The following is a 26,268-nucleotide window of genomic DNA, read 5'->3' as shown; positions in this document are numbered from 1 at the left end:
TTTTTGAGCTTTAAAAATTGTTTATAAACAATTTATTTTATTTTGGGATTTTCAAGACAATAGTTACAAACATCATGATACACAAATACCTTAAAAGTAAAAGAGAACTATATATATCACAAATAGAACTATGACTTACTAATTCTTACTGCTTAGTTACTACTTACAATAATTCTACAGAATGATAAAAAAACTTTAGCACTGAGTTCCTTCATGTTTAGATTCCCACTTATTACAGAGATCTTGAATTCCCAATATTTTAGATATTAAAAAAACTCTTGCTAACACAGAAGTTTTAAATAATGAGCTCAACTATATATTTCACTATTAAAACATTATCATAGATGTTTTCTGAATTCAAAAACCAGCCCAAAAGGCATGTGATAACTAACAGTTTTCTTGGAATTGTTAAACAATTGTCACTTAAATGCTAAATATATTTAGGCGCCTTTTTAAATTATTCAAGTCATTTGCATTAATGTCTTGCAAAACTATTACTATTGCTTTTGCCTCAGAGGGGTTAAATTCAATAGTCATTAAACAACAGAGGTCTATTAGCTCTCTTTGACAACTGCATAAACCCTTCTTAAGTTTTGGGTGCAAGACTGGATCCTTTTTCAGTTGCTTCATTTCAGGAACTGAAAATCCAATCAAACTTGTTAGAATGTCATTAGCAAAGTCAACTTCTAAGTAAGCGGTCCCATCAGATATTTTTGCAGTTACACTCCATAAGCCACTGCTGCTTGTGAGTTTTCCTGTAAGAGTTACTATAAAAGCTTTAACTTTCACATGGGTAATACCCTGGAGCTTGTTACTTAATAAAACAGAAATATATGTAAAAGGAGGTGTATCTAAATTTACTTTGAGATATTTATCCTTTATTTCATATGCCTGTACATGGTCAGAGTATTGATTAGGATTTGCATTAGTGTCTGTTACTCTATTGTTAGAGATATCAGAGGACTTTTCTTTGTTGCCAATTACATCTCTTTTACAGCATCTCTCACGTATAAATTTATTTTCTGAACAGTCATCCAGATTTATTAAAAAATCACCTGCACTATTTTCAAATACATCATTATTATCAAATACATCATACATCCCTCTTTTAACAGATTTATCTGCCCTGTTTGGATTATTTCTATTCAGTGATTGTTCATGGATCTCTTCTACTAAAAGCAAATCATCATCCAAAGGAAATTCATCTAAACCTTGTTCGTTGTATTCTGAAACTGGAACAGTTGGTTGGTCACTGGCTGCAATGAAGATTGCAGAACCTTGGTCTGAGCAGCTTGCATTGTTGGGAAGAAGAGAATACATGTTAGAATTAGAACTGGTACTTCTGCTGCAATATCCACTTTCAAGAGGGGCTTCATTTATTATCAGTTCATCATTTTCTTCTAGACTTGCCAGAAGCTCTTCATCAGAAGGCCCAAGGACTTGGCCTACTTCATCAGCAGGTCTGGAAATTCCAGGGTCTCCGATAACAGATCTGACAGAATTACTGAAGTCATCTTCTCCAATCAATTTAGCAAGAACTCTTTCTTCAGCACACTCCTCCATAAGGCTGTCTACTTCACCTCCCAACAACCTCACATTTTCTGGCTTAAGCAGAAGAACGCCTAAACGATAGGACACTTTCCCCTGTATCATAATTTTTGTGCCTGGAGGGAGACTGCTATGGAGAACAGGAACAGAGTGATATTCCATACCCTGAATGTGATTTATGCCATCAGTCAGTTTCAGCATCAGCATTCGAGTTGGCTTTGCTTCCCAGGACTTCTGGGTTCCTTGTGTATTAGCAGTGATTTCCTCATTGACAGTATTTTTCCCTCTTATCTTCTGCAACTGTGAATAGGCAGGCTGACTCACATCAATAAGTGAATCAATCTGTATGGAATAAAAGCCTTTTAGCTCTCCTTTCGGAGCATTTAAAATGCAGTCCGGCAGAACAGGATATTCAAGATCTCTGAGATCTGTAAGAAGCCACTGTTCAAAAACTTGCTTGTTAATATAAGCCTGAGTCAAATTACTAAGGCCGTTTTCTTCTTGAATCCAGTCAATACAAGCTTGTAGCCATGGTACTGGAACTTTTACATGCCATGTAGATGAAAGCCAAGTTTCCACTCTTACTGCAGCACTTGATACACTCATTTTCTTTTGAGGTACATAAAAATGTTATGAGTGCCCTGCAACAAAAAACGAATAACTTATTTTTGACATTTGCTAACAGTAACTATTCACTACTCATTAAGCAGGTTATTGCTTACAAAACTTCATGAAATAAAGCAGTTACTAGGCAACTTACATACTTAAATCCAAACCAGAAGTCAAGGGGTAAACAGCATCATAAGTTGCCAACTGCTATTTGCCTGGATAAAGTTGCAACTGCATCTGGGTGAGTTGATGAGTGGTAGTTGGACTTTTACTGTCTCATACTACCACTATATCAATGTTTTTGTCAGACTAGGAAAATGTAGCACGGCACCACAGATAGTAAAAGCCTTCTTTTTCTCTCCTTAAACACCAAAAAGAACACAGTAAATAAAGACAAACAAAACTAAAAAACACCACACTGTATGGCTGTAATGGACAGAACATGTCAGCCAATGAAGAAAATACTCAAGAGCATATTACAAAAAGGGAGCAGTTATTAAGACAGAAGTAAACTCTCATGTAAGAGCCCCTTGGCGCAGAGTGGTAAAGCTGCAGTACTGCAGTCGGAGCCCTCTGCTCACGACCTGAGTTCAATCCCAGTGGAAGCTGGTTCAGATAGCTGGCTCCAGGTTGACTCAGCCTTCCATCCTTCCGAGGTCAGTAAAATGAGTACCCAGCTTGCTGTAGATGACTGAGGAAGGCAATGGCAAACCACCCCTTAAAAAGTCTGCCGTGAAAATGTGAAAGCAACGTCACCCCAGAGTCAAAAATGACTGATGCTTGAACAGGGGACTACCTTTTTAAACTCTCATTTTACATTTCAAAAGGAGTCCCCCAAGAAGCACAATAGGACGCAAAAGCAAATCAACATATTGGGAAAGTGGTTCCAATATCTCGATTTGAGTCCAGTTGTATCTTAGACACCAAAGCTCCCTTTGATTCTCAAAAGCCTTTGATTCCAAAAACCCTCGTCTCTAAGGTGCTACTGGACCCATCTATTCCCCTTCCTTTCTGTCTTGCGGCTCTCAAACATCTGCCGTTCATGTGTTGTGGCTCTCAAACATCTGATGTTAATTCTACACGGCTCTTATGTCAAGCAAGTTTGGCCACTCCTGTATTAGATAAATCAGCCCAAGCGACTCGCTTCTTTTTGAAGGCACCAGAGGACATCCAGTTACATACTCTGCAGTTAGCATAGTCCTTGGCATAAACACAACATAGAAAATTGGCAACTGCTTTATTTACCCAGTCCTAGATCTGTTATTTTTAGATACAAGTTTCATTTAATTCAATAGCCTCTACTCCCAGGTAAGTATGTATAGTGCAGTATTTCTTCAGTGCATTGCAGATGGTTTCTTTACAGTTGTACAGTGCTATAATATTTATTTGTTTTAGTATATTTCTATTTCACCCATTCCACGTAGGGCTCAGGTCGGAGTACAACATATATAAACAATAAATACAATGAAAACATTTTAAAAACAGGCAACTCAATACTACTCAGAGAAGTTTACCATATCATCACATATTGCCCAGCCTGGCCGTCTCACATCATAATATCTCATAGAGATTGATGATAATCCATTTTTTAGCACAGGTGACAGTGCCAATAGGGGAGGTCAACCAGATCAAGAATAGATGCCCGTAGTCTCAACGAAAAGTCTGGCGGAACAGTTCTGTTTTACAGGCCCTACGGAAAGCTAATAAGCCAGGTAGGGCCCAGATCTCTGCAGGGAGCTGATTCCACCAGGTCGGGGCCAGGACTGAAAAAGCCCTGGCCCTAGTTGAGGCAAGGCGGACGTCTCTTGGGCCAGGGATGGCCAACAGATGTTGGGAGGCCGAACGTAATGACCTCCTGGGCATATATGGAAGGAGACGGTCCCACAGGTATGTTGTTCCCAGGCCATATAAGGCTTTAAACGTTAGAACTCAAACCTTAAAGCGGATCCGGTACTCAATGGGCAGCCAGTGCAGAGTGCCGGCTGAATGCCCACCCGTAAAGGTGGTGCAGTCTGCAGGCGAGCCACTGCATTCTGCACGCACTGCAGTTTCCGGATCAATCTCAAGGGTAAGCCAGCGTTGAGTGAGTTACAGTAGTCTAGTCTAGAAGCGACCATTGCATGGATCACTGTAGCCAGGTCCTTGGGGGATAGATATGGTGCTAGCTGCCTGATCTGCCGAAAACAAAAGACAGACCTGGCAACCATCGTGATTTGGGCTTCCATGGAAAGGATGTTGGGGTTTGCCCACACTGTTCCATCCCCTCCCCATCCCATATCTGGAGGTTAGCTTTTACTGCTGCTCACTTGCCAATCTCCAGGCTCTGCCTATCACTTTGGTGACTTCTTTTACTGGAAATAGGTGGTAAGATCTACCAAACAGACAGTTCCTAGGGAGCTGTCTGAGGTTCTAGCTGCTCCCTTACCATAGTGTAAGGAAACCATCCTCTGAACACTTTTGACTCAGTCAGAAATAGGCTTATGGTGTAGTTCCAATAAAATTAAATGGGACCTGCTTTCTGTTAAGTATATTTAAGATTACTCTATTCTTAATGAAGCTGTACTAGATATTTTCAGAGGTATCCGTGTCTGTCTGTAGTAGAACAGTTAAATTTTAGTCCAGTAGTGCCTCAGAGACTAGTAGCTCCTTTGAATCTCAAAAGTTTATATCCTGAAACTCTTGTTGGTTTCTCAGGTGCTACTCTAATCTAACCATAGTAAACATAACACTCCAGATTCTTAGTCTTAAATAGATCCAATGACTTCCACCAGAAAAGCTCAAGACCAAATTATGAGTCATCATACATACCCACAAACTACATGTAAATTCCTCCATTAATTACATGTAAAGAATCCTTTAAAATGTTGAAAAGAACTGAAGTATTGGTTATGGACTGTAATAAAGCAAACTGAATTGAATTGAAGTATTAAGCCTAAAATAACTTAATTACCCTTTATCAGTCTTTTCTGAAAAATTAGTTGTAGATTTTTCAGGCTGCATGACCGTGGTCTTGGCATTGTTAGAACTGACGTTTCACCAGCAACTGTGACTGGCATCCTCAGACGTATAACCCAGAAAACTGGAGTTCTCTCTGGGTCAAAGTGAGAAGATGGTAAGCAGGTAATTTATATCTACTAAGGAAGGTGGGGTAGGGCTAAGTCATTATCTTGTAGGAGCTTCCCAGGCTGTGACATGCTAATGAAGCTTTCCTGAGGAGGTCTGGTGTAGTAGTTAAAGTGCGCAGACTCTTATCTGGGAGAACCGGGTTTGATTCCCAACTCCTCCACTTGCACCTGCTGGAATGGCCTTGGGTCAGCCATCTCGCAGGAGTTGTCCTTAAAAGGGCAACTGCTGTAAAAGCTCTCTCAGCCCCACCTACCTCACAGGGTGTCTGTTGTGTGTGGGGGGAAGGTAGAGGAGACGGTGACTGCTCTGGGATTCAGAGTATAGGGTGGTATATAAATCCAATATCTTCTTCTGTATATGGATTGGCTATTGAAATTCTAGTCTTATCTGTAGTGCAGTTGTAAGATGTAAACATTTAAAATACTGAACTCTTGAAAAAACCTTCAGACTTTATGCTATACATTTGGAATGAGTGAAATGCTTTTAAAGGCAAGGTTGTTCTTCAAAAAGAGAAAACATTTCATAGGGGGTTTTTTCCTCATTGGAAAAAATTGGTGTAAAAAAAAAAGCCTTAGTTAAAACACACACACACTTCTCAATCAAATGTTTCCCAGGCTTTTCTAGGACAGGTGGAAAGAAAATAGTGTGGATGTGGACAGGCCCTTCAAAAACACATTTTTTTGACCAGACTGTATGGCTATTATGATTGAACTTTGTTCTTTTTTGAAGAGATCACAGCAAAGGAGGTTTGAGAAATAATATGCTGAGGAAGGGGAAAACCTGAGAGTGAATTATGATTACAGGACATTGTATGGATGCTTCAGAAATCCAGTTCTGCAACTTGGGAGCAAAATGGGAGAAAAACATCCATGTGAAAGTAGCTTTACTACAGAGCTTTACTGCTAACATGAAGAAATAAAAAACGCAAAGGAAGAATTGCTACCGGGCAAAAATGTATATAAACCAGGTAAAAGTTAGTTCTGTTTTTCTTTGAGGCTGCTAATATGCAATCAGATTAGCTCTGACATTTACTTTTGTGAGCTAGAAGCAGTAGTGAAATTATGAATTAAGTAGTATTAACAATTGCAATCCTGTTCTAGGCACATTTCCTCAGGAGAAAATTCATCAGAGCGCAGTCAAGGTTAACTGTTAAGTATGCCTGCATAGGATTATAGCCACAAAACAGAAAACCGTGGTTTCTATTTGCAAAACTTCTGTCCTGGAGCAGAAGAGTTCACCTTCCAAACCGTTTGTATCTCCAGCTATTTTAACGGTGAAAAAGATAGCGTGTATTATGTATCAGAGTTTCCAACATCCTATAGGAAGAACGCTCTGCTATTCAGAGGCTTAATTTTTGAAAATGAGCTGTTTAAGTTTATCATGACAGAGATAAAAACATTGCTGTTTAAAAAAAAACACAGGACATTTGCTTCTCCAGCTTAGCAGTAACTCTAATGCGATATACATACAGAGAAGTCATATAGTTAACCCTTATCCCAATTTACTATCTCCCTCCAAAAGGCTGCAGAACCCCGTAAAGATAAAAATCGTCAACGAAACCAAGCATGTTCACTTTCACACACCTGTTTAACTGAGACGATGTTCCTTCCTAGCCTTCATACCTTTTCCCAGCATGCGCGACTTGCATCCACTTCCTATTTCGCCGTCTCTCTGTACCTCCAGTTCTCACCCCTCCTTTTTTTGTTTTACGCGCCAAATCGACCTAAGAACCAAATCTCCTGGACTCGCGAGATGTTAAATGCCCCATCCCCCACAGTTATAGATCGCGAGGACAAGTTTTTGCAAGCGCCATTTTTTACTCGCTCGCACATGCGACCTCAAATCAGTTTCGTTCTCCTTGAAACACTGCTGCGCGATTCTTAACTATAGAGCTTTAATCCTTTAAACAATGTTTGCAGTAGTAAGTATTACCCAATATCTAACTGAGAGGGAGAAAAGAAAATCAAGAACTAAGCGCAGATGAGAGGCGGCGAAAGGAAAAGTGTTGCAAGCCTATCAAAGGTGTTCGCTTTACCGGCCCTCAGCCGAGTTTGCGGCGTTGGCGCGCAGTAGGCCGCCACGGAGGGCGGGACTCGAGGGAAAAACGCCTCCAATGGAAGAAAGACGGATGTAGCAGCTAATAGAAATGAGATAGCTGGGTGGGGGAGCCAATGAGAGAGCGCCAGTGGCGTGTGCGAGCACGGGGCTGATAGTTGCTCTCCTTTCTCTCACAGTCCCTGAGGTGGATTCGGCGAGTTAGTACGCAGCGTGGTAAGGCGTAGACGGGACTCGGGTAGCTTCAATTTTGCTCTGTCCTCTTGGTGTCTGAGGGGGATAGTTGTGTGTTGAACCTTTATTAGCCTCAGGCCTAGCAAATTCTGGCAGACGGGGAGGGGGAGAAATTCCTTAGAAGGAATGGGTGGTGTTTCAATATTGTAACGAAAGGTAGCCATTTCGTTCCTTTCTCTTTTTTCCTTTGAAATGCATTTGCTTTGTTCGCGGGATCCGTTTCGGGAGGGAACGAAGAAGGGGAAGCAAGAAAGAGGCGCTGCCTAGTTTGTAGCGGCTGCTGCGGAATAGATCATGGCGGCTGAGGGTGGGAGGGAGCGAGCGAGCGACAGGCGTTTCCTCCTCTTGTTGTTGGGCCTGTTGAATCCTAACAGGGGCCAAGAGAGTCGGTGGTCGCTGCAGGCTTATTCCCTGCTATCGAATGAGGCAAGGCGAGACTTCAGACATCTTTTGTGTCTCGAGGTTGGCGGACCTTCCCGTGAAGCCGCTGCGTGGCGGTACTTTTTCCGCTCCCGGCTCCTCCTAGCAGCTTGTGGTCGCCATTACAGCCGAATCCGCTGTTAGAGCCGCCATTTTTAGTCCCGTTGGTCTCTTAGCAAAAGCAAGTCAGGATTATGCAACCAGCTGCGCGAGGCCTTCTCCCCCTCTGCGCTTTTTCGATGGGTTGTAGGTTGCAACTTGTAATTGGAGTTGTTGCCGGTAAATCAGGCCCTTAGTAGAAAAAGTTGGTCCTTCCGTCTTTGTTTTATAGACTACCATCAGCCTGCCTTAGGCGTGGGAGGGGTAAATAACTGAATATAGTTTAGTTCCACAACGAAATTAAAATTGTGTCGAGTGTTCGGCTTTTGTTTTTTGTCGCCATACCCCTCCCCCTCGTCAGAGGTCTGTGTGTTAGCCTTGCATATACCTCTGTAGTTTTAACTATGTTGCTAACAACACTTGGCGGTTTTCTCGAATATTCGTCTGATTTTATTATAGATTTTGAAACCTATTTAAACACAGCAATTTTGCAAAACAGGAGAAAAAACAAACGTGCCGGGATGAGTTTTTCTGTTGCAAGCCTATTTATTACTAATAACACTCGCAGTGGTTTCCTAGTTATTTCTGACATTTATTGGCTGTAAGTGTTCATATATAGCCAGATGATTAAAACAAATAGCATTCTGTCTCCTTGTTAAATATTGGCCTAAATTTAGTGCCATTTTGTTTCAGCAGGCAAAATAAGCAGTTTACCTAATGTCAAGTAATTGATGCATGATTATTTGATTCCTAGGTTTGCATTCTGTAACGTTCTGCATGTGAAATAAATATATCCTACTCATTCAGTGACTGAATGTAATGCTCAAGGGTTTCTCGTTTATTATAAATGAGCAGTGAAACTTAGAACTTACAACATCGAATTTTTTTAAAGACCAGTATGTTAGTGGGCTTGTGAGTAAAGAACCCTGAGGACATAAAATGTGATATACCTCGACAGAGCAGTTTATAGTTCATAGTCTGGAGAGAAAAGATGGCTATTACAGGATAGAAACTGATGCTTTAACATTACTCCTTGGTTTTATCTTTAATTTAATTGTGGAAACTAATATGTAAATAATCAAGACCAAAACCATATATTGCTTTTCATAGGCTGTCTGATCTTTGATCCCGCCCAGAACACTTAAGTTTTGTTTGGCAAGACTATATAATATTGGTAAGTGCTGAAACCCAGATGCCCCCACCTGACTTCATTTCTTTAGGAAGATGTAGAGCTTGCTGTTCTCTGTGTAAGTGCTTTAGTATATTTATTATTTGACAGATTGTATCTACAAGTCTAAAAATAATGGAGACTGAACAACAAGAGGAGACCTTCACTAACACAGAAACCAATGGTAAGCTTACTTTATATGTTGAATTGCTATTTCTGTCAGTATAAAAGTTAATATCATTAATGATGGCCACTAGACAAATAACTATCTCCTGAGGTGTTGACTTTATCGATGACTTTATAAAGTAAATACTTGAAATCAACAGCACATTTAGTTTTTGCTGTCTTGGCAAGTGATTGTACTGAATTCTGAAACTTGTTTACAGTGATTTTTGAGGACACTTAAATCATTTAAGAGTGCTTAAGTATCTGACATTTGGTATATGGGCCTTGTCTCTAATGTTGGGCTGTTTAAATTATAGCAATGTTGCAAGACCTTGGTATATTTACAACTATTTGTGTAATTGCCACATGGCAACATGAGATGAGGAGTTTGAGAGTTACAGTTGTTACAAATCAGAAATTTGTCAGAAATTTAAACTTACATCTGGCTTTATTAACAGTTTTGAAAATGGTTTTGTGTGAATCTGTAGTTTTTCATATAAATGGTTAATGGGAACATTGAATTACAGCCATATCTTGGTCTTTAATTTGTTGCTAGATTTGCTTTTAGTATTTGAATGGTGGTCAGTATTTTAGCTGGAAATACTTTCAGTATAGAATTTCAAATTCATATGTAGGACTGACCTCACAAGTTCATGCTGTAAATTATAACTTGTAGTATTCATCTAATAAATGTAATGTTGAAGAAAGCTGTGTTTGTAAAAGGAGAATAATTGCATTGCTATCCTTTGGAATCCTAGGCAAACGTCCGGCTGAAGATATTGAAGAAGAACAGGCCTTCAAACGGTCTAGGAACACTGATGAGATGGTTGAACTGCGTATTCTGCTTCAGAGTAAAGTATGTTTCTCTTTTTTATCCAAGATGCTTTTTGTAAATGATATCCATGGTATTTATTTAGCTAGTTGGTTTATCTGCATTAGATTACAAGTTTTGAGCAGAGAACACTTCTGGAACTGCATTTAAAGTTTACTAGAAAGACTATAATAGAATTCTGTAACAAATTATCACTTTAGAGAAAAAAAATGCTTCTGCCATTTGAGCTGAGGAATTCTCTTTAGAATGGCCTAGCAATTAGTGATTATGAGGTAGAAATTCACATATCTGTTGGAGCCCATTTGTAGAGTTATATGCCACTCTCGATAAGCAACAATTGCAGATATTCAGTGCAGTTTTCTTTTTGTGTATGCTAAAAATGTAGTGGTAGCAAAAAACATCTAAAGTTAGACTGTATTTAGCTTTGTGTCAAGAGTGTACCTTGGTTTAATTGCTGAAAAATGAAGTTTTCGAACAAGAATGTCAGTGATCCACCTTTCATCTTTTACCTAAAAGTTTTATGCTCATTTCATTTGGGAAAATTTAATTTGTTAATCTTTTTAGAATGCTGGAGCAGTGATTGGCAAAGGTGGCAAAAATATTAAGGCGCTTCGTACAGATGTGAGTATTTAAAAGTTAAGCACTATTTTGCAGTACATAGTATTTAAAACAAATTGTGTGCATTTCTAGAGTTGTGAAATTTCCGTAGGTTTAGGTGTTCAGTACAAATCATAGATAATGATTTTTAGTTTAGGTGTCAGGATTTTCCATTAGTATCATAATTAAATCGCATAATGAATCATGTGGAGAGATTCCTGTCCCCTTGTTTTGGAAACGTATCACACTGAATCGTGTATTTTAATGCCTTAACTAGTAATATTGAAGAAGGCTTAGATTCTTAATTCCACAATCTCCTATGGAAATATTCAGCTGTTTTTAGAAAACACTCTAGTTGCCTGTTCTTTGCCCAGTTATAGAAGTAATTTTTGTTTAAACATTCGATCTGTTTGGGAGTGAGATGTTTAAGACTGGCATGACTTTATGTATGGGGACAGTAGTATAGATACGTTCAAATGATGAAGTTTTCAGTGAACATGACTATCTTTTTTTTATAGTGGGTTGACTCTTGTGAATAGACACGCTCAGCATTAACGAAGCCTCATAGTTTAATATTATGCTTTGTAAAAAGCAATTTCTTGTTTATTGTGCACTATACATAGTTTTTTCATATTTTAAAGTAGTGATATCGGTGTTAAATAAAATATTTGGCACTATATCATTTCACATTGTGTTTGATATTTTCATTATATTGTAAAATAAACTCCTGCAGAGTGTTCCAACTGTCAACTTTAGTTATTAGATCTGAGGTATAAGACTAAACAAGAACTGGTTAGCAATCACTTGTGCTTTAACTGACCATTTTTGAAGCTAGTGTACTTAAAAATTCACCTACCTAAATCCAGATTTCATACATATAATTCCTGGATTAGTGGCTTTCCCAATTTTCCCAGGATTTCTATAACCTGAATCTCTACAGGTTTTGTGTCTACCCTCACGAGCCAGCCTGCTACTGCAACTTATAATGTTAAAAGTAGTTTAGGCCAAGTAACTCATTTTTGCAATCCATAACTGTTAAGCCACAGTCAATGTAGCTATCCGTTATTGTGTTAGTCTTCAGAACAACTTAAGCTTGTTTCATTGAGAGTAATGAGTATAGTTTGTATTAAATTAAAATTTATTGCTTTTCCCCCTCTTCCCTCTCCTTGTTTTTTTGGCCATATATCTCTCCGTTGCCCATGTACTGGATCGACTTGCCCCTGCGTTGCCCACCATGACGTTGGCCCATCCGCCCCTGAACGCCCATGTGAAAACCCTGGTTGGCTATGCCCAAAAATGTGCTCGTTGCCAAACGGGTGCCTTACTTGACAACTTCTGATTGAATGCCCATGCCCAATGCCAACATCCACGAACGCCAATGACCAATGCAGTACAATGCCAGTGTTTCAGTCCCAGACAGCAGTGGCCCCGAGCGGTATGTCCCAACAGTTTATGCCTCACTGCCTGATTAGAAAGAGAGAAATGTATATTATTACCTGCCTTTTATATAATTAAATAGTATCCCCATAGACGGTGTATTGTTTTTTAAGTTTTCTGTCTTATTTTCCCCATTAAGTCTTTTTTGTCACTGAACTTTTACGTGAATTGCCCACCCAACAATCCACTAATTTATTTCAATGGAAGGAGCACAGCTTCAATTGTTGTATATTTGCTGCATTGTAAATCAGATTGTTTCAAAATAGTCTCTTGCTCTGTCTTTTGTGGCCCACCTTGCTCCCCCAGCATTGCCTGCTCATAATTTTTTCTGATGAAATGCTAACTTCTGGTTCACTCTCCTTCACTTCTCATTTGTGTTGTCCTTTTTGTCTTGCATTTGTATTCGTTTTCTCGCGGAGCCCATTAGTAATCTAATTTCTAACTGGTCTCATAACCCGATTCCAAATACAATGTTCACCACTTGCATATTCCCATGTTTCCTATGAGAAGGTGTGCCAGTTGAATAATGTGATAGCAAGGGTGTCCTAAATTAATGGTGGCGGGGAACATCGGTATCACTTCTACTTTCAGTTCTTCGTCAGTTTCTTGTCCACTTAATCTGAGCCCTTCCAAAAAGCCCATTCTCAGTCTCCAAACCCTTATTTTGAAATTGTACCATTTATAGTATTGGGCATAAACAAGGTGCATGTGCTATAACTAAACAGGTTTACTTAAATGGGGAAATATATCTGTAAGACCTACTGTGTAAAGTTGACTTATGATCCCTATAATTATGAATGTGCAACTTACTTTTACCTTTTCCCATTTTGTCTGTGACACCTGACACTTATGGTATTTGACAGCATACTCAGTATAAGTGCAGACATTGAAACAATTGGAGAAATTCTGAAGAAAATTATCCCTACTTTGGAAGAGGTAAATATTCAGGAATATGCATGACTGCCTAGTTTCTGATAAGTTCGGTTTTCTGCAGCCAACTCCTCCCCTGTGATTTATATTAGGAATATTCTGGTTTGATGTGGGTAGATGAGGTGCAGTTATATTGCATTTCTTTTTTTTTCTTTGTTTATTACACCCAAGTGGAAAGACAAATACGACAAGTAAAAACACATATACATACAGTACATAAAAATACACATTCCATACATCATCCAAAAGGATCCAAACTCCCTCCACCCCGCAAGCACACTCCCAAACATCCCGGGAGCGAACAGAGATTTACTTTTTATGTTTCTATTATTCCAATATTAGTCCTTTACTTTTTACCCAACAATATATTGGTTCCCAACTCTCTTTACATTTTTGTAAATTGCCTTCACGTAGTCTTGTAGTCATTAAGTCTAACTCTGCAGCTTCAATAAGTTTAACAATAAATTCTTCCCTAGAAGGAATTTGGGGCGTCTTCCAGTATTTGGCAAATAATATTAGTTATATTGCATTTCTTAAATACAATTAAAGTAATTTGCTTTTCCAGTACACTAGATTCTCTTTGATTTTTAATAAGGCTTTTTGGTAGGGAAGCAGTAGCTTGTTTTTGGCCAGCCCAAGTTGGCTGGCGGGATTTTTTAACTTGATCAGATACCTGTACCATACAGTGTGCCCTTGTTGAATTTGTTTTGCAGAAAAATAAACTAATACTAGAAAAACTATTGATCTAAAACTCTGAAACTACTGCATTAATTCTATTTTATACATCAAATGTATTAAGTCAAATAATTAAACTTGTAAAAGTTATTCAAGTTGACTTTTGGTAACTAACCGCTCTTAACTTTTTATTCCCAAAACTTGTCTTTAGTACCAGCATTACAAAGGAAGTGATTTTGACTGTGAATTAAGGTTGTTGATTCACCAGAGTTTGGCTGGAGGAATTATTGGTGTCAAAGGAGCTAAAATCAAAGAACTGCGAGAGGTATTTTGTCTTTGGAGAGAAACATAGCCATCTAAACAGTATTAATACTTGTAAACAGTCATTTCTTGTAGATGCTATCAAGTATATTTGCAGGACACACTAAGCAATGAAAATACAATGTTCATTTTAAAAAATCCTACAATATTATTTTAATTGTCTATATTAGAGTTCTTTTAAAAACCAATGTACTTGATTTGATCTTTTAAACTGCTTATCTTATGAAATTGGAATTTGCAGCCTGAAGGAAGCAGCAGCTTAATGTTCCCGCCAAGATGGAATGGAGGTTCCTTGGTATCTGTTTCCAGTTGCCAAATCATAGATCCCTGATAAAGAATACTTGCAGACAGCTTTTTTTATTTGAGGATACATGCAGCAAAACTTAGAGTGAATGTAACTGAATATGGTTTAGTGCTCATAATCTCAAGGGATAATGGCTGTTTGCTCAGTTGCCTCCTTCAGAGCCTTGGGATATGCTGAATTGGCTTTCTTTCTTTCTTTGAAAAGTTTAGAACACATAGATGTGCAGAAATCTTTGTTAAGGGAATAATAAGATTTCTGGGTCACTTACTTTGTGTTGGAAATAGAACATTGCAGTAGTTTTTCTCTTACCTCTTCAAAAGTATCCTGAATGTGGATCTGAGAGATTATTTTGCACTTCCATGGGTGCTTTTATGAAGTGCTTCACAGGAGTATTGCCTCATGTGCCTTTAAATGTATACACATATCTGCTGAGAGATGCCAGTATTTTAAGATGGTGATGCTCATCTCAGGCATGTAGAAAGTGGCCTTGACTAGAGAAAATGCCAGTCCCGGCTAGACTATTCACCTGTAAAGGCATCTTGGAAGTGCTTCACTTCCCGAGTAGATAGATGGAGGCTAAGGCCAGGGGTTGCCTGTCAGGTTTGGCTAATGACTCCTAACTTTCTTTCCTGGAAAATAGTCTTTGACAGGTTCTTCGTGCTTATAAGTCCTTGATTCATTAACTGTAGTAGGCTGTATGTGAGGCAGCACTTGGAGACAGCTTGGAAACCAATTTGCTCATAATGCAGTCATGTGTAAAAGTTCCACTAATTTTTTTTAAACTCAAACTATAAATTAAATTTATTTAAGTACAACAAAATCAACTGCATTCCCAAAGATATCAATATTGTTCACTAGCCATTGTCCAAGAGCAAAGTCCTGCTCACAATCCACTTTGTAGAAGGCACAGTGTATTCTTTCTGAGACTAAGCCTGGAGCAGAGTCCCAGATGTTGAGAAGGCCTTCTTGCAACAGTAGCAACTCTTCCTGTGAAGATGAGTCTTCAATCTTGTTCATTGTCCCCTTTCCTCCTAGGTGGCAAAACAAAGTGGGGCAGCCCTGTACTAGGGTGCTGATTCCAGTGCAGTAAATTAAGAGTTCAGCTGCCAGCAGTTCTTGTTGTTCATCATCTCCCAGCTACTGCAGCTCTCCCAACAAAAATTGTTCAGCTTTTCCCAGATAGCAAATTCAGCTCTGGCTTTTCTGTCCTTGGGTCCACTAATTTTGATAGTCAGATTGGTAATTGTTACCTATAAAGCCCAGTATGGGTATCTGAACTGAATTTTTAGTAATAGCTCTGGGTTTATAGTAATTCCAGTTACTGAAGCTTGTCAAACGAAGAGAGATTGGCCCTTTTCAGGCATGAAGCTTAAAACTCTTGTTATGAAAGCTTTTTACTTAGACTTGTTAAGATGCCTGTGGTATAGGTTAACCTTCCCTGCCAGGCTATTATGCTGTTACATTTTTTTGTTATAGTTATATTTTGTTTTGAAAATTGCTTATATTAAAAGTATTGCAAATACTGTAGAATCTGCATATGAATGAACCATTATAAGATTGTTGAATCCCTGGGAACAACCATTGGAAGGGAGCATGTGGCATTTTCTCTCTTTTTTGAGGCATCCAATTAGTATAGGCTGTACTGCATGACATACAGCATCCAGTCTTTTCAACTGTATGTTCTTGTGTTTTCTAATGGATGCATGTCACTGGACTTCATTAAACATTTCTCCTAAATTTGTGGGACTGGAGTCCCTAGCAGCTGATCTTAACTTTTGCTTAAAACAAACCCAATAGGTATGGCAGGGAGATCAGATTGATACAAGTTTCAAGATTGTGCCACTTAAAAGGTGGCTCCAATTTAAACTTTTTACCATACCCTTCTTGTGTGGGTGAAGACATGATTAATTTTTATATAAAGTGGATAGGATTGCAAACTTTTATTTTTACTTTAGAAGGTTATGAAAGGAGAGGCATGGATGAACTGATAGTGTATTTACACTGTGTGTAGACCACATCATATTTTATTACAAAGATCATATAAACATATATTTGTTATGTATCTGAATGTTAAATAGAAATGTGAGCATATATAAATACAAGCTGTGAGAGGAGTGCTCTTCCCCAGTGAGGTATCGATATGTATCTGCCTGCATAACTTTTTCCATGTGTATAGCATGCATATTTCAACATAGGTTGCAGTAAAATTGTTTTATATTATTAAAATTAGTACAAAACATATCTGTTTATTTATTTGTATCTTTGTTGACAGAACACACAAACAACCATTAAACTTTTCCAAGAATGTTGTCCTCATTCTTCTGACAGAGTGGTGCTAATTGGTGGAAAGCCTGATAGAGTTGTGGAATGCATCAAAATAATACTGGATCTCATCTCAGAGGTAAATCAGTCTAGAGCCTATAGAGTAGCATCAAAAGGGTTCTGGGGTAAATTTTGAAAGCCTGCTATTTGTAATTGTTTATTACTAGAAAAAATGAATTAGTTCCTTAGACTTGATGCTTTATATTTTTGAAATAGGATTAACTGGTAGTATTTAATCTTTTCCTTTTAATGTTTCCTTTAATATTAGTCACCAATCAAAGGACGTGCACAGCCTTACGATCCAAATTTCTATGATGAAACATATGACTATGGTGGATTTACAATGATGTTTGATGACAGAAGGGGCCGTCCTGTAGGCTTTCCAATGCGTGGCAGAGGTGGCTTTGACCGAATGCCTCCAGGACGTGGTCGTCCGATGCCTCCAAGAAGAGATTATGATGATATGAGCCCTCGCAGAGGACCACCACCTCCTCCTCCTGGCCGTGGTGGTAGAGGTGGCAGCAGAGCTCGCAATCTTCCTCTTCCTCCTCCTCCTCCTCCCAGAGGCGGGTGAGTTAATTTTATATGTGATTCTGAGTAATTTCCTTAGTGATGAGAACTACAGTAGTTTATAAGTAGAACTGCAATTCTTGTGAAATTAAATAGGAGTCAGCAGGGACTCTGTAAACAGAATATTTGTCCAGTAATAGGAATTGCCAGTAACTGTATATTCGAAATCACTTAACCATCTGATAACTTTGAACCTGGAAACTGGAACATTTCCATGTAAATAGGAATAAGGTGCAAGATATGTAGGTGAGATAAGTGGGGAAAATTGAACCATTATGCAACCAAATGCTCAGTCTTTAATTTTTATTCTTAAGGGATCTCATGTCTTACGATCGCAGAGGCAGACCTGGTGATCGCTACGATGGAATGGTATGGATTTGTAATTTTTCCTTTCAATAAAGCGGGGAGTGATTCTTTTTCAAATGTTTGTGAAGCATCTATATGGAAAACAGCTATATGTGTGGGGGATGGAGGGGCAGAAACTGAAGCATAAATCAGAATTTTACACAAATTTTGCTCTGTTTGTGATTTGCAAACAGAACCCATCACAAACATCCATGAACTTTTTAAAGCAGTTCATGAATGGAGCAGAAAGTAGGTGTTAAAGGGACTCTCCCAAGTCATTTAACCCCTTGCTTTTTGTTCCCCATAAAAGCTGCAAAAACAGCTAATCGTCTCCCTGCTGCTCAGCAGTTTCATACTGTCCTATGCAGCCTGTTTCTCAGCTGTTTTTCTGGCTTTCTGCAGTCCCTTTAAATGGGACTGCAGAAACCTTGTTTAAAGAGTCTGCAGTCCCTTTAAATGGGATTTGTGAGGCCATGAACCATCCTTCTGGTTCAGTTTGGTTGGTGGTTTGGCCATGGGATGAACTGCTTTTTCCTGTTTTGCATCCAGTCCATGAGGTACAATGCCCCTTTGTAATTAATTTTTTTTTAAATATCTATTTTTGAACATTGTTGTCCTATCCATCTAAAAAAAGAACCTGTTTTTAAATTTTACATATTTGATCATTATAACTGAGAGTACTGCAGTCCGCAGTATGGCACTTGCTGTATATGTGAGTGACAGAGGCATGCATTTCATTGTTAAGTTAGAATCTGATAACAGTAATCAATTTGCTGCACATGGAAGAATCACTTCATTGTGAACTGGTCTGAGGATTGCAACACATGTATTGTATTAATGTATTTACACCATTCCTGCTGATTCTTGGAGTGTAAAAAGTGGAAACATTGCAAGTTTTTATTACAGATACTATTTACAAACATTGACCTGGCCAGTTGTCTTTGTGGAGGGTTAAATTTAGGGGAGATACAGCTTTTGTCAAACCAAAGATTCTGAGGAGTTAAAGGCACCATTGTACTTGCCATCCATTCAAAGCAATATAAGTACCTTCATCAGATGTGCTGTTGCCTCTAAACCTAAGTGTGATAGAGGGATGCATTTATTTATTTATATTTTGACTTATATCCCGCCCTTCCCACTGAAGTGGCTCAGGGCGGCTTACAACATAATAAACTTGCATAATTTTAGCTTTAAAAACATTTACATAGGAAGATTAAAACAATAAATTAATAAGACATAAAAAACATAAAAACCAGCGGTCTATTAAATGCATTTTAGTTCCATCTAAAATTTCTCAGTGTCAGTTAGTTGTTGTAGGCCTGCCGAAAGAGGGCTGTCTTACAGGCCCTGCGGAACTGCCCTAGGTCCCGCAGGGCCCTCACCTCTTCCGGCAGCTGGTTCCACCAGTAAGGCGCCGTTACCGAGAAGGCCCGATCCCTGGTGGATTTCAGACGGGCCTCCTTTGGCCCGGGGATTACTAACAGGTTTTGTGAACCCGATCGTAGTACTCTCTGGGGAACGTGTGGGGAGAGACGGTCCCTAAGGTAGGCAGGTCCTAGGCCATATAGGGCTTTAAAGGTAATGACCAATACCTTGTACCGGACTCTGAATGTTATTGGCAGCCAGTGCAGATCCCGAAGCCCCGACCGAATGTGCTCCCATCTTGGGAGCCCTAATAGCAGCCGGGCAGCAGCATTCTGCACTAACTGCAGTTTCCGGGTCCAGCACAAGGGTAGCCCCATGAAGAGGGCATTACAGTAGTCCAACCTCGAGGTGACCGTGGCATGAATCACCGTTGCTAGGTCGTCGCGTTCCAGGAAAGGGGCCAATTGCCTCGCCCGCCTAAGATGAAAGAATGCGGACTTGGCAGTGGCTGCTATCTGAGCCTCCATTGTCAATGAAGGCTCCAATAGTACCCCCAGGCTTTTGACCCTGTGCGCCGCTATCAACGGCGCACCGTCAAAAGCTGGCAGGGGGATTTCCCTTCCCGGGCCACAACGACCCAAGCAAAGGACCTCTGTCTTTGCCGGATTCAGCTTCAGCCCGCTCAGCCTAAGCCACCTAGCCACTGCCTGTAACGCCCGGTCCAGATTTTCTGGGGCGCAGGCAGGCCGGCCGTCCATAAGTAGATAGAGCTGGGTGTCATCAGCATACTGATGACAGCCCAGCCCATACCTTCGGGCAATCTGGGCAAGGGGGCGCATATAGATGTTAAATAACATCCGGGGAAGTACCGCCCCTTGAGGCACTCCGCAATCAAGCGTGTGTCTCCGGGACAGTTCGTCCCCAATTGCCACCCTTTGTCCCCGACAGTCAAGGAAAGATGAAAGCCATTGCAAGGCCAGCCCCTGAATCCCCGTGTCGGCAAGGCGGCAAGCCAGCAGCCGATGGTCGACCGTATCGAACGCTGCCGATAGGTCTAACAACATCAGCACCGCCAAGCCGCCTTGATCCAGATTTTTTTTTATTTATTTTTATTTATTTAAGATTTATATCCCGCCCTTCCCACAAGTGGCTCAGGGCGGCTTCCAATAGTAGATCCATCAAAATTACACATATAAAGGGATCCATATTTAAAACAGATAAAACAGATAAAACCCTAGTTATTAATACACATAAATATTTCAGCTATATATAAAAGGAATCCAGCAAGTTACAGTAAAATTCTCAAGCTAAGTAAAGGCTAGCCGGAAGAGGGTCGTCTTACAGGCCCTGCGGAACTGAACAAGGTCCCGCAGGGCCCTCACCTCTTCCGGCAGCTGATTCCACCATGTAGGGGCCATAACAGAGAAAGCCCTTTCTCTGGTGGACTTCAACCGGGCTTCCTTCGGCCCAGGGATAGTAAGGAGATTTTGTGTTCCCGACCTCAGTACTCTCTGGGGAACGTGCGGGGAAAGACGGTCCTTCAGGTAGACAGGTCCCAAGCCATATAGGGCTTTAAAGGTAATAACCAGCACCTTGTACCGGACTCGGTATATTACTGGAAGCCAGTGCAGGGTCCGAAGACCCGGCTGAATGTGTTCCCGCTTTGGGAGACCTAATAACAGCCGGGCCGCGGCATTCTGCACCAGCTGCAATTTCCGAGTTCGGGACAGGGGCAGCCCCATGTAGAGGGCATTACAGTAGTCTAACCTCGAGGTGACCGTGGCGTGGATCACTGTTGCTAGGTCGTCGCGCTCCAAAAAGGGGGCCAACTGCCTTGCCCGCCTAAGATGAAAAAACGCGGACTTGGCAGCGGCTGCTATCTGAGCCTCCATCTTTAGGCCGCTGAAGGTCATCCACCAGGGCGACCAGCATGTAAAAGTGGATACCTCTCTGAAAATGGCAACAACATATGCTAGTAAAATTCTGTTTTTAAAAAAACTCCTTACAGAAAACTTTCAGTTTGTCCTTTTAACACGTCTGTTCTTTAACAATACCCAACTTTATTGCAACAAATGTTTTCTGTTTTAGAATTCCTTATGCCTTTTTGTGGTGTGGATCATTACCAATTTCTCCTTATTGATAGAGGAATTAAACTTTTAAAATTGTAGAAAAGTAAACAGAAGCAAACTATTTTGAAATATGAGCATGCTTTCAAAGTTATTTAAAAGTTACCTGTTGATGTTTTTATTTTAAATTTATCTTGATTTTTGCTGATAAATATACTGCAAAAGTTGTGGAGTGGGAATTACTTCTATTTGATCTTATCTGCCATTTGGTGAGACCTGTAACATTGTGTAGATGCCTTTCTAGTGCATGCTGTATTGAACTGTTAGAATATCATGTTCATTTGGTTACAGCAGATAGCAGGAATTGCCATACAGCTTCAGACAAGCATTCTATCAAAGACAAGCAGGCAAGCTTGCTTGTCTAGCTGCAGGAGTCTTGCTGCTGGAGTCTAGATCAGTTGCCTGCAGCTTGATACTAGCTAGCATCATGGTAGAAATTACATTGTATGTACATTGCAGTTAATGAGCAGAATCCGCAGAAAATTGCAGCCTTTAATCATCATCAACAGAGTTTACAAGTTCTGGGGAAATTCTGGTTCCAAACAGAATGTCAGTAATTGCTTCTTTATAAGGGAAGAATATTGGCGATATATAGTATTTATTAACATATTGTGAGTGGAGTGAATAAGTTGCTTGGTGGTTTAGCATTATGGATTAGCTAAACACATCTTATTTGGATAATGAAGTTAATATTGAGTTGGAAAACTTAATGTCCTTAGGTTGACATTGAGTTGACCAAAAAAAAGCGTGCTGTTCCAGAAAGGTCTGGGTATTAAATGAACTACTCCAGCATCTGTTTTTACTACCATGGTCCAAGTAAAAGGTTTTAAATTTTTGGTGTGAATAAAGTTGGAAGACCACTTTCAATTCATGGGCATGGTAAGAAAGTTTATGTAGATGATGAAGACTGCTTAGTCTTCTATTTTATTCAAGAGCTGTAGTAGAATACAACATCTAGATCTGTACTGCTTTGGCTATGAAGGATGTACGTACATTTACACTGCCACTTTTCAAAATATCTGATCAGGTGGTTTGTGTGTCTTTAAATTGGGCCCCATATTAATAGTCTGCCTCTTTGTATCTGATCTAATGAGGTGGCTCTCTTTCATGTACCTATAATCTCGTGTATAAATATCTTACTGGGCTGGCTGTGGGTCTATTTGAAGCACTGGTTTATTTCAAATATACTTTCTTGTGTTCTTGTTTCTCTTTGTACCATATCTTGTCTGAAAAGATGATGCAATGTCACGTCAATGCCTGTGATGACATAGAAACACCAGAGATGGTGAGTTCATTTTTCACCTTTTTGGTCTCTGTGTTGCTGCTTTTGAAGAGTGTGTCTGTGAATACACAAATGCATACTGCTATGCATGCAGATTCTTGATGGTAGCAAAATGGGGTTGGTAAATGCTTTTCTTTGCTGATATTGTGAATAAGGCCTGATTGGGGCATACATTGCTGGCTTTTGAGCAAGCCATTTTCTTACTTGCACACAATTTGTTGCTGCACATTATAGTGTTCTGGGCAAGCTTATATTGCTTTGGATCCTGCCAATTCTCTCAGTGTCTGTTCCTTATTACAATCCCTGTCCCATATGGCTGTTGTCCATGCTGGTGGCCCCGTGATGCCTAGCATAATAGTCATTTGAATGGTCAGAGGAGACTGCCTCGTCCTTTTTCCACTAGTGGAAAACCTGCTTGGAGTCACTCCATTAGCAATTAAAAGACTTCGGGCCAGTCATCTTCTGTCAGTCCTACCTACCTCACAGAGTTACTATTTTACAGTATTTCTTTGAGCACTTAGGGATAATGTGCTTAGGGATAAGGTGGTGAATGTTACGCATTTATAGGCTTGGCAAAGAAGGTTCAAATAGGTAATCTATGATTTAGTTGCATAGTCTTAAAAGTTTCCAGGTGTCCAAGTCTGCAGTCTATTTTGCATTCGTTTAATAGAACTTACATAAATCTAAGCACATTGAAGTGCTGCTTGGATACACAGACTAAAATTATAGCATCCTGTTGATTTGTTAATGAGACCAGAGTTTGCACAGGAGTTCAGTGTGTTGAGAGCACATTGAGTGCACCATATGAACATTATTGAAATACTGACCTATTAGAATTGAAATACTCGTTAAGAATTGCTAGCTCCCTTATATAAATCAAGCTACTGATTCCATTGTTTATTATTTTAAAGTATTTTTGCGACTTTTCCTTCCAGTTTAGGGTCTCCAAGGTGATGAACAACCAAAAACATTAAAACAAGCTTTTAAAGTACATTGTACAAAAATACAAGCAGTATATATACACACATGGAGTTAATATGTCTTCACCCCTTGGCAAAAAATAATGATAGAGGACAAATGGATCTTCATTGAAAACCAAATTCCATTATGCCCATTTGAAGGCTGTTCTTGCTAGGGGTGCTTTTGATTATGGCCAGGGTTGCCAACAGTAGCTCTCCAGATTTTTTTTTGCCTACAGTTCCCATCAGCCCCAGCCAGCATGGCCAGTGGCTGGGGCTGATGGGAGTCGTAGGCAAAAAACATCTGGAGAGCTACCGATGACCACCCCTGGATTATGGCATTAGTTTTGTATTGATTACTTGAAGACTCAATGGGAAAGTACTTTCATCTAGTTGGTGCTGAATTTGTGGTGGCCTTTCATGCATACCTTTCTAGGAAGGGAGCTCTGCACCACTTGGGATTTTATGAAAACATTTTGTTCTGTGATGTGTTCCAACTTAGTCTGGCTTCTGGAGCAAGACTTTTCCTTGGGATGCCAGATACTATTGTTTTATAGCAGAAAGAATTTAATCTATCTGCATGATTTTGTAGAGATTAAATTGAAATGTGGTGACATGAAACTTTTTTTTCCTTTTTCAACAGTTTGAGGGCGGATCAGGATATGGTAAGTTTATGTGCATTTATATTGTGCATAATTTACTCTTTGTTCATTACAAGAACTAGATGCATACGTTTTAAATTAGACTATTCTTATGCAGGGGGTCGTGGATCTTATGGTGATCTTGGTGGACCCATCATTACAACACAAGTAACAATACCCAAAGATGTAAGTATATTTATTTCTTTCATCCGGTATGCTTTGCAGTAAAACTTCAGGCATGTGTAACTTTTCCATCTTTCAGATTTATTTTATTATTGCCGTTTCTTGATATAATTTGCATATTTTGTCCTGGATGTGAAAAGAATTCATTGAAATGCTGTTAATTTCTCCATCCTCTTCAGTTATTGAACATAAACCAGCCAGAATTGATGTATAATAACTTGAAATAGATCACATATTATTTAGATAATCTTTAGAATATTAAATTTACTAGCTTGCTGCTGCTAAGAAATTAAAACTTTTTTCTTTGTAGTTGGCTGGCTCTATCATTGGGAAAGGAGGTCAAAGGATCAAACAGATACGTCATGAATCAGGAGCATCAATCAAAATTGATGAACCCTTAGAGGGTTCAGAAGACCGGATAATAACTATTACAGGCACACAGGATCAGATTCAGAATGCACAGTATTTACTGCAAAACAGGCAAGTTGGCATTCAGTTTCATCTGTGAACTCTCATATGTAAACTTATTACTAAACTTTGTATGTATACCTTTTTAAAGAAGAAAGACATGTAAAATCATTTTTAGTAGTTATTACTAACTTCTGCACTTGGTAGTATGCCTTCCTCTTCTGTTTTTCATTCTTACTCAGTGAAGATAGCCTCAAAACTAATCTTGCTGGAAATGACCTTAACCAAGCAGTCCTCATTTCTCTGGTGGAAACTGCTGCAAAAAATCTACTTGTAATCTGTTACATAGAGCCTGTAGAAAATGTAGAAGATTTCAGTGGATGTTGGTCTAGTTCTGTGTGGAAGACTAGTGATTTTGTTGTTTTTAGATAACTAAATTGACAACAAATCGCAGTCTACCATATGGCACAGGCCATGCCTCTACAGGACAAGTTGAAAACTATTGGTGCTGTTAACGCAGCATTTCACACCTCACTGGCATTGCTTCCTTTCTTGCCATGTATAACAGCTTTAGATATTACTTGCTTTGTTTTCTTTAACATTGGCTGTCTGATCATCTTGCAATGTATAACTTTGTCTTCAAATTAGTACTAATTATAAATTGTCAGACTTTTAACTAGTATGTATGGTCTAATTTGTATTAATATTGTAAATGTATTTATAAATATTGATTCAAATTGTTTGTTCAACCATTCTAATACATGCCTTTTTTTTCTTTTTCCTTATAGTGTGAAGCAGTATGCAGATGTTGAAGGATTCTAATGCAAGATATTTTTTCTTTTTTATAGTGTGAAGCAGTATTCTGGAAAGTTTTTCTAAGACTAGTGAAGAACTGAAGGAGTCCTGCATCTTTTTTTTTTCTTAAATCTGCTTCTGTTTAAAAAGCCAACATTCCTCTGCTTCATAGGTGTTCTGCATTTGAGGTGTAGTGATATTTTTGCTGTCACCAGATGTAATGTTTTAGTTCTTCACAAATAGGTAGGGAGGGGGGTGGCTTGCAAAACTAACATTGGTATTTTGAAACAGCAGCAGAGAAAGTGGATTTTATTTTTGTTCTATGTTGGTTGTAAACTGTAATTTTTTTTCTGTAACTTGTGAACCACCTGCTTTATATTTTTTCATTTTGAAGTGGGGAAGAGTTCTAGTAGTCCACTTTACTCTTGGCATCCATGCAGAGCAGTGTGCAGAATATGTAATGCTCTTTTGTAAGATGTTTCATGATTTTAAAAATAAATTTAGTGAACCAGTTCTTGCAGTTATTTCTTTATGCATACTTAACCATTACACCATTCATTGAACTTGGCTTTTTTCCCTATACCATGGAAGCAGAACACCCAGTTTCAGTGTTTTGACTAAATAGGATTATTGATAGTGCATTGACTCCAAAGTTTGGTATATGTGAGGAAACTAAACAATATTAGAAAACAGTTTATCTTTGTTACCTCAGATGTATGCCCTCATCATTGTATTGCAACATGTTTGAGTCA

At 39.3% G+C, this 26,268-nt stretch overlaps 2 protein-coding genes across 5 annotated transcripts; one reads left to right on the top strand and one right to left on the bottom strand.

Annotated features, from left to right (window-relative positions):
- Positions 1-7,427, bottom strand: RMI1 (RecQ mediated genome instability 1). Of its 2 annotated transcripts, none has more exons than XM_060235413.1 (2): positions 6,867-7,427; positions 1-2,189 (listed from the first exon to the last, which is right to left on the bottom strand). In XM_060235413.1, exon 2 carries the CDS (start codon positions 2,152-2,154, stop codon positions 424-426), a length of 1,731 nt encoding a protein of 576 aa, XP_060091396.1. In that variant the 5' UTR covers positions 2,155-2,189; positions 6,867-7,427; the 3' UTR covers positions 1-423. The 2 variants fall into 2 exon arrangements, with proteins under 2 accessions (XP_060091396.1, XP_060091397.1); XM_060235414.1 differs by having other exon boundaries at positions 6,906-7,427.
- Positions 7,428-7,435: 8 nt separating this feature from the next.
- Positions 7,436-26,027, top strand: HNRNPK (heterogeneous nuclear ribonucleoprotein K). Of its 3 annotated transcripts, none has more exons than XM_060235415.1 (16): positions 7,436-7,554; positions 9,202-9,265; positions 9,371-9,443; positions 10,183-10,280; positions 10,821-10,877; positions 12,245-12,288; positions 13,154-13,226; positions 14,107-14,220; positions 16,793-16,921; positions 17,111-17,412; positions 17,727-17,781; positions 22,483-22,533; positions 24,133-24,154; positions 24,234-24,316; positions 24,624-24,793; positions 25,510-26,027. In XM_060235415.1, the coding sequence occupies exons 3-16, from the start codon at positions 9,395-9,397 to the stop codon at positions 25,541-25,543; spliced, it is 1,281 nt and encodes a 426-aa protein (XP_060091398.1). In that variant the 5' UTR covers positions 7,436-7,554; positions 9,202-9,265; positions 9,371-9,394; the 3' UTR covers positions 25,544-26,027. The 3 variants fall into 3 exon arrangements, with proteins under 3 accessions (XP_060091398.1, XP_060091400.1, XP_060091399.1); XM_060235417.1 differs by having other exon boundaries at positions 7,467-7,554; positions 25,570-26,027; XM_060235416.1 differs by lacking the exon at positions 7,436-7,554 and adding an exon at positions 8,019-8,271.
- Positions 26,028-26,268: the final 241 nt, after the last annotated feature.

Source organism: Heteronotia binoei, chromosome 4 (genome assembly GCF_032191835.1).
Source record: "Heteronotia binoei isolate CCM8104 ecotype False Entrance Well chromosome 4, APGP_CSIRO_Hbin_v1, whole genome shotgun sequence".
NCBI classification, from domain to species: Eukaryota; Metazoa; Chordata; class Lepidosauria; order Squamata; family Gekkonidae; genus Heteronotia; species Heteronotia binoei.
Note: the sequence above shows the minus strand (reverse complement) of the source record. Positions and strands in the feature narration are given on the sequence as shown.

Excerpts from the sequence above, each read along its gene's own strand:
- HNRNPK (XM_060235415.1), top strand. The coding sequence starts at position 9,395 with ATGGAGACTGAACAACAAGAGGAGACCTTCACTAACACAGAAACCAAT. Across the intron at positions 22,534-24,132 it reads ACATAGAAACACCAGAGATG|TTTGAGGGCGGATCAGGATA; the intron begins GTGAGTTCATTT and ends CTTTTTCAACAG. Across the intron at positions 24,155-24,233 it reads TGAGGGCGGATCAGGATATG|ACTATTCTTATGCAGGGGGT; the intron begins GTAAGTTTATGT and ends GTTTTAAATTAG.
- RMI1 (XM_060235413.1), bottom strand. The coding sequence starts at position 2,154 with ATGAGTGTATCAAGTGCTGCAGTAAGAGTGGAAACTTGGCTTTCATCT.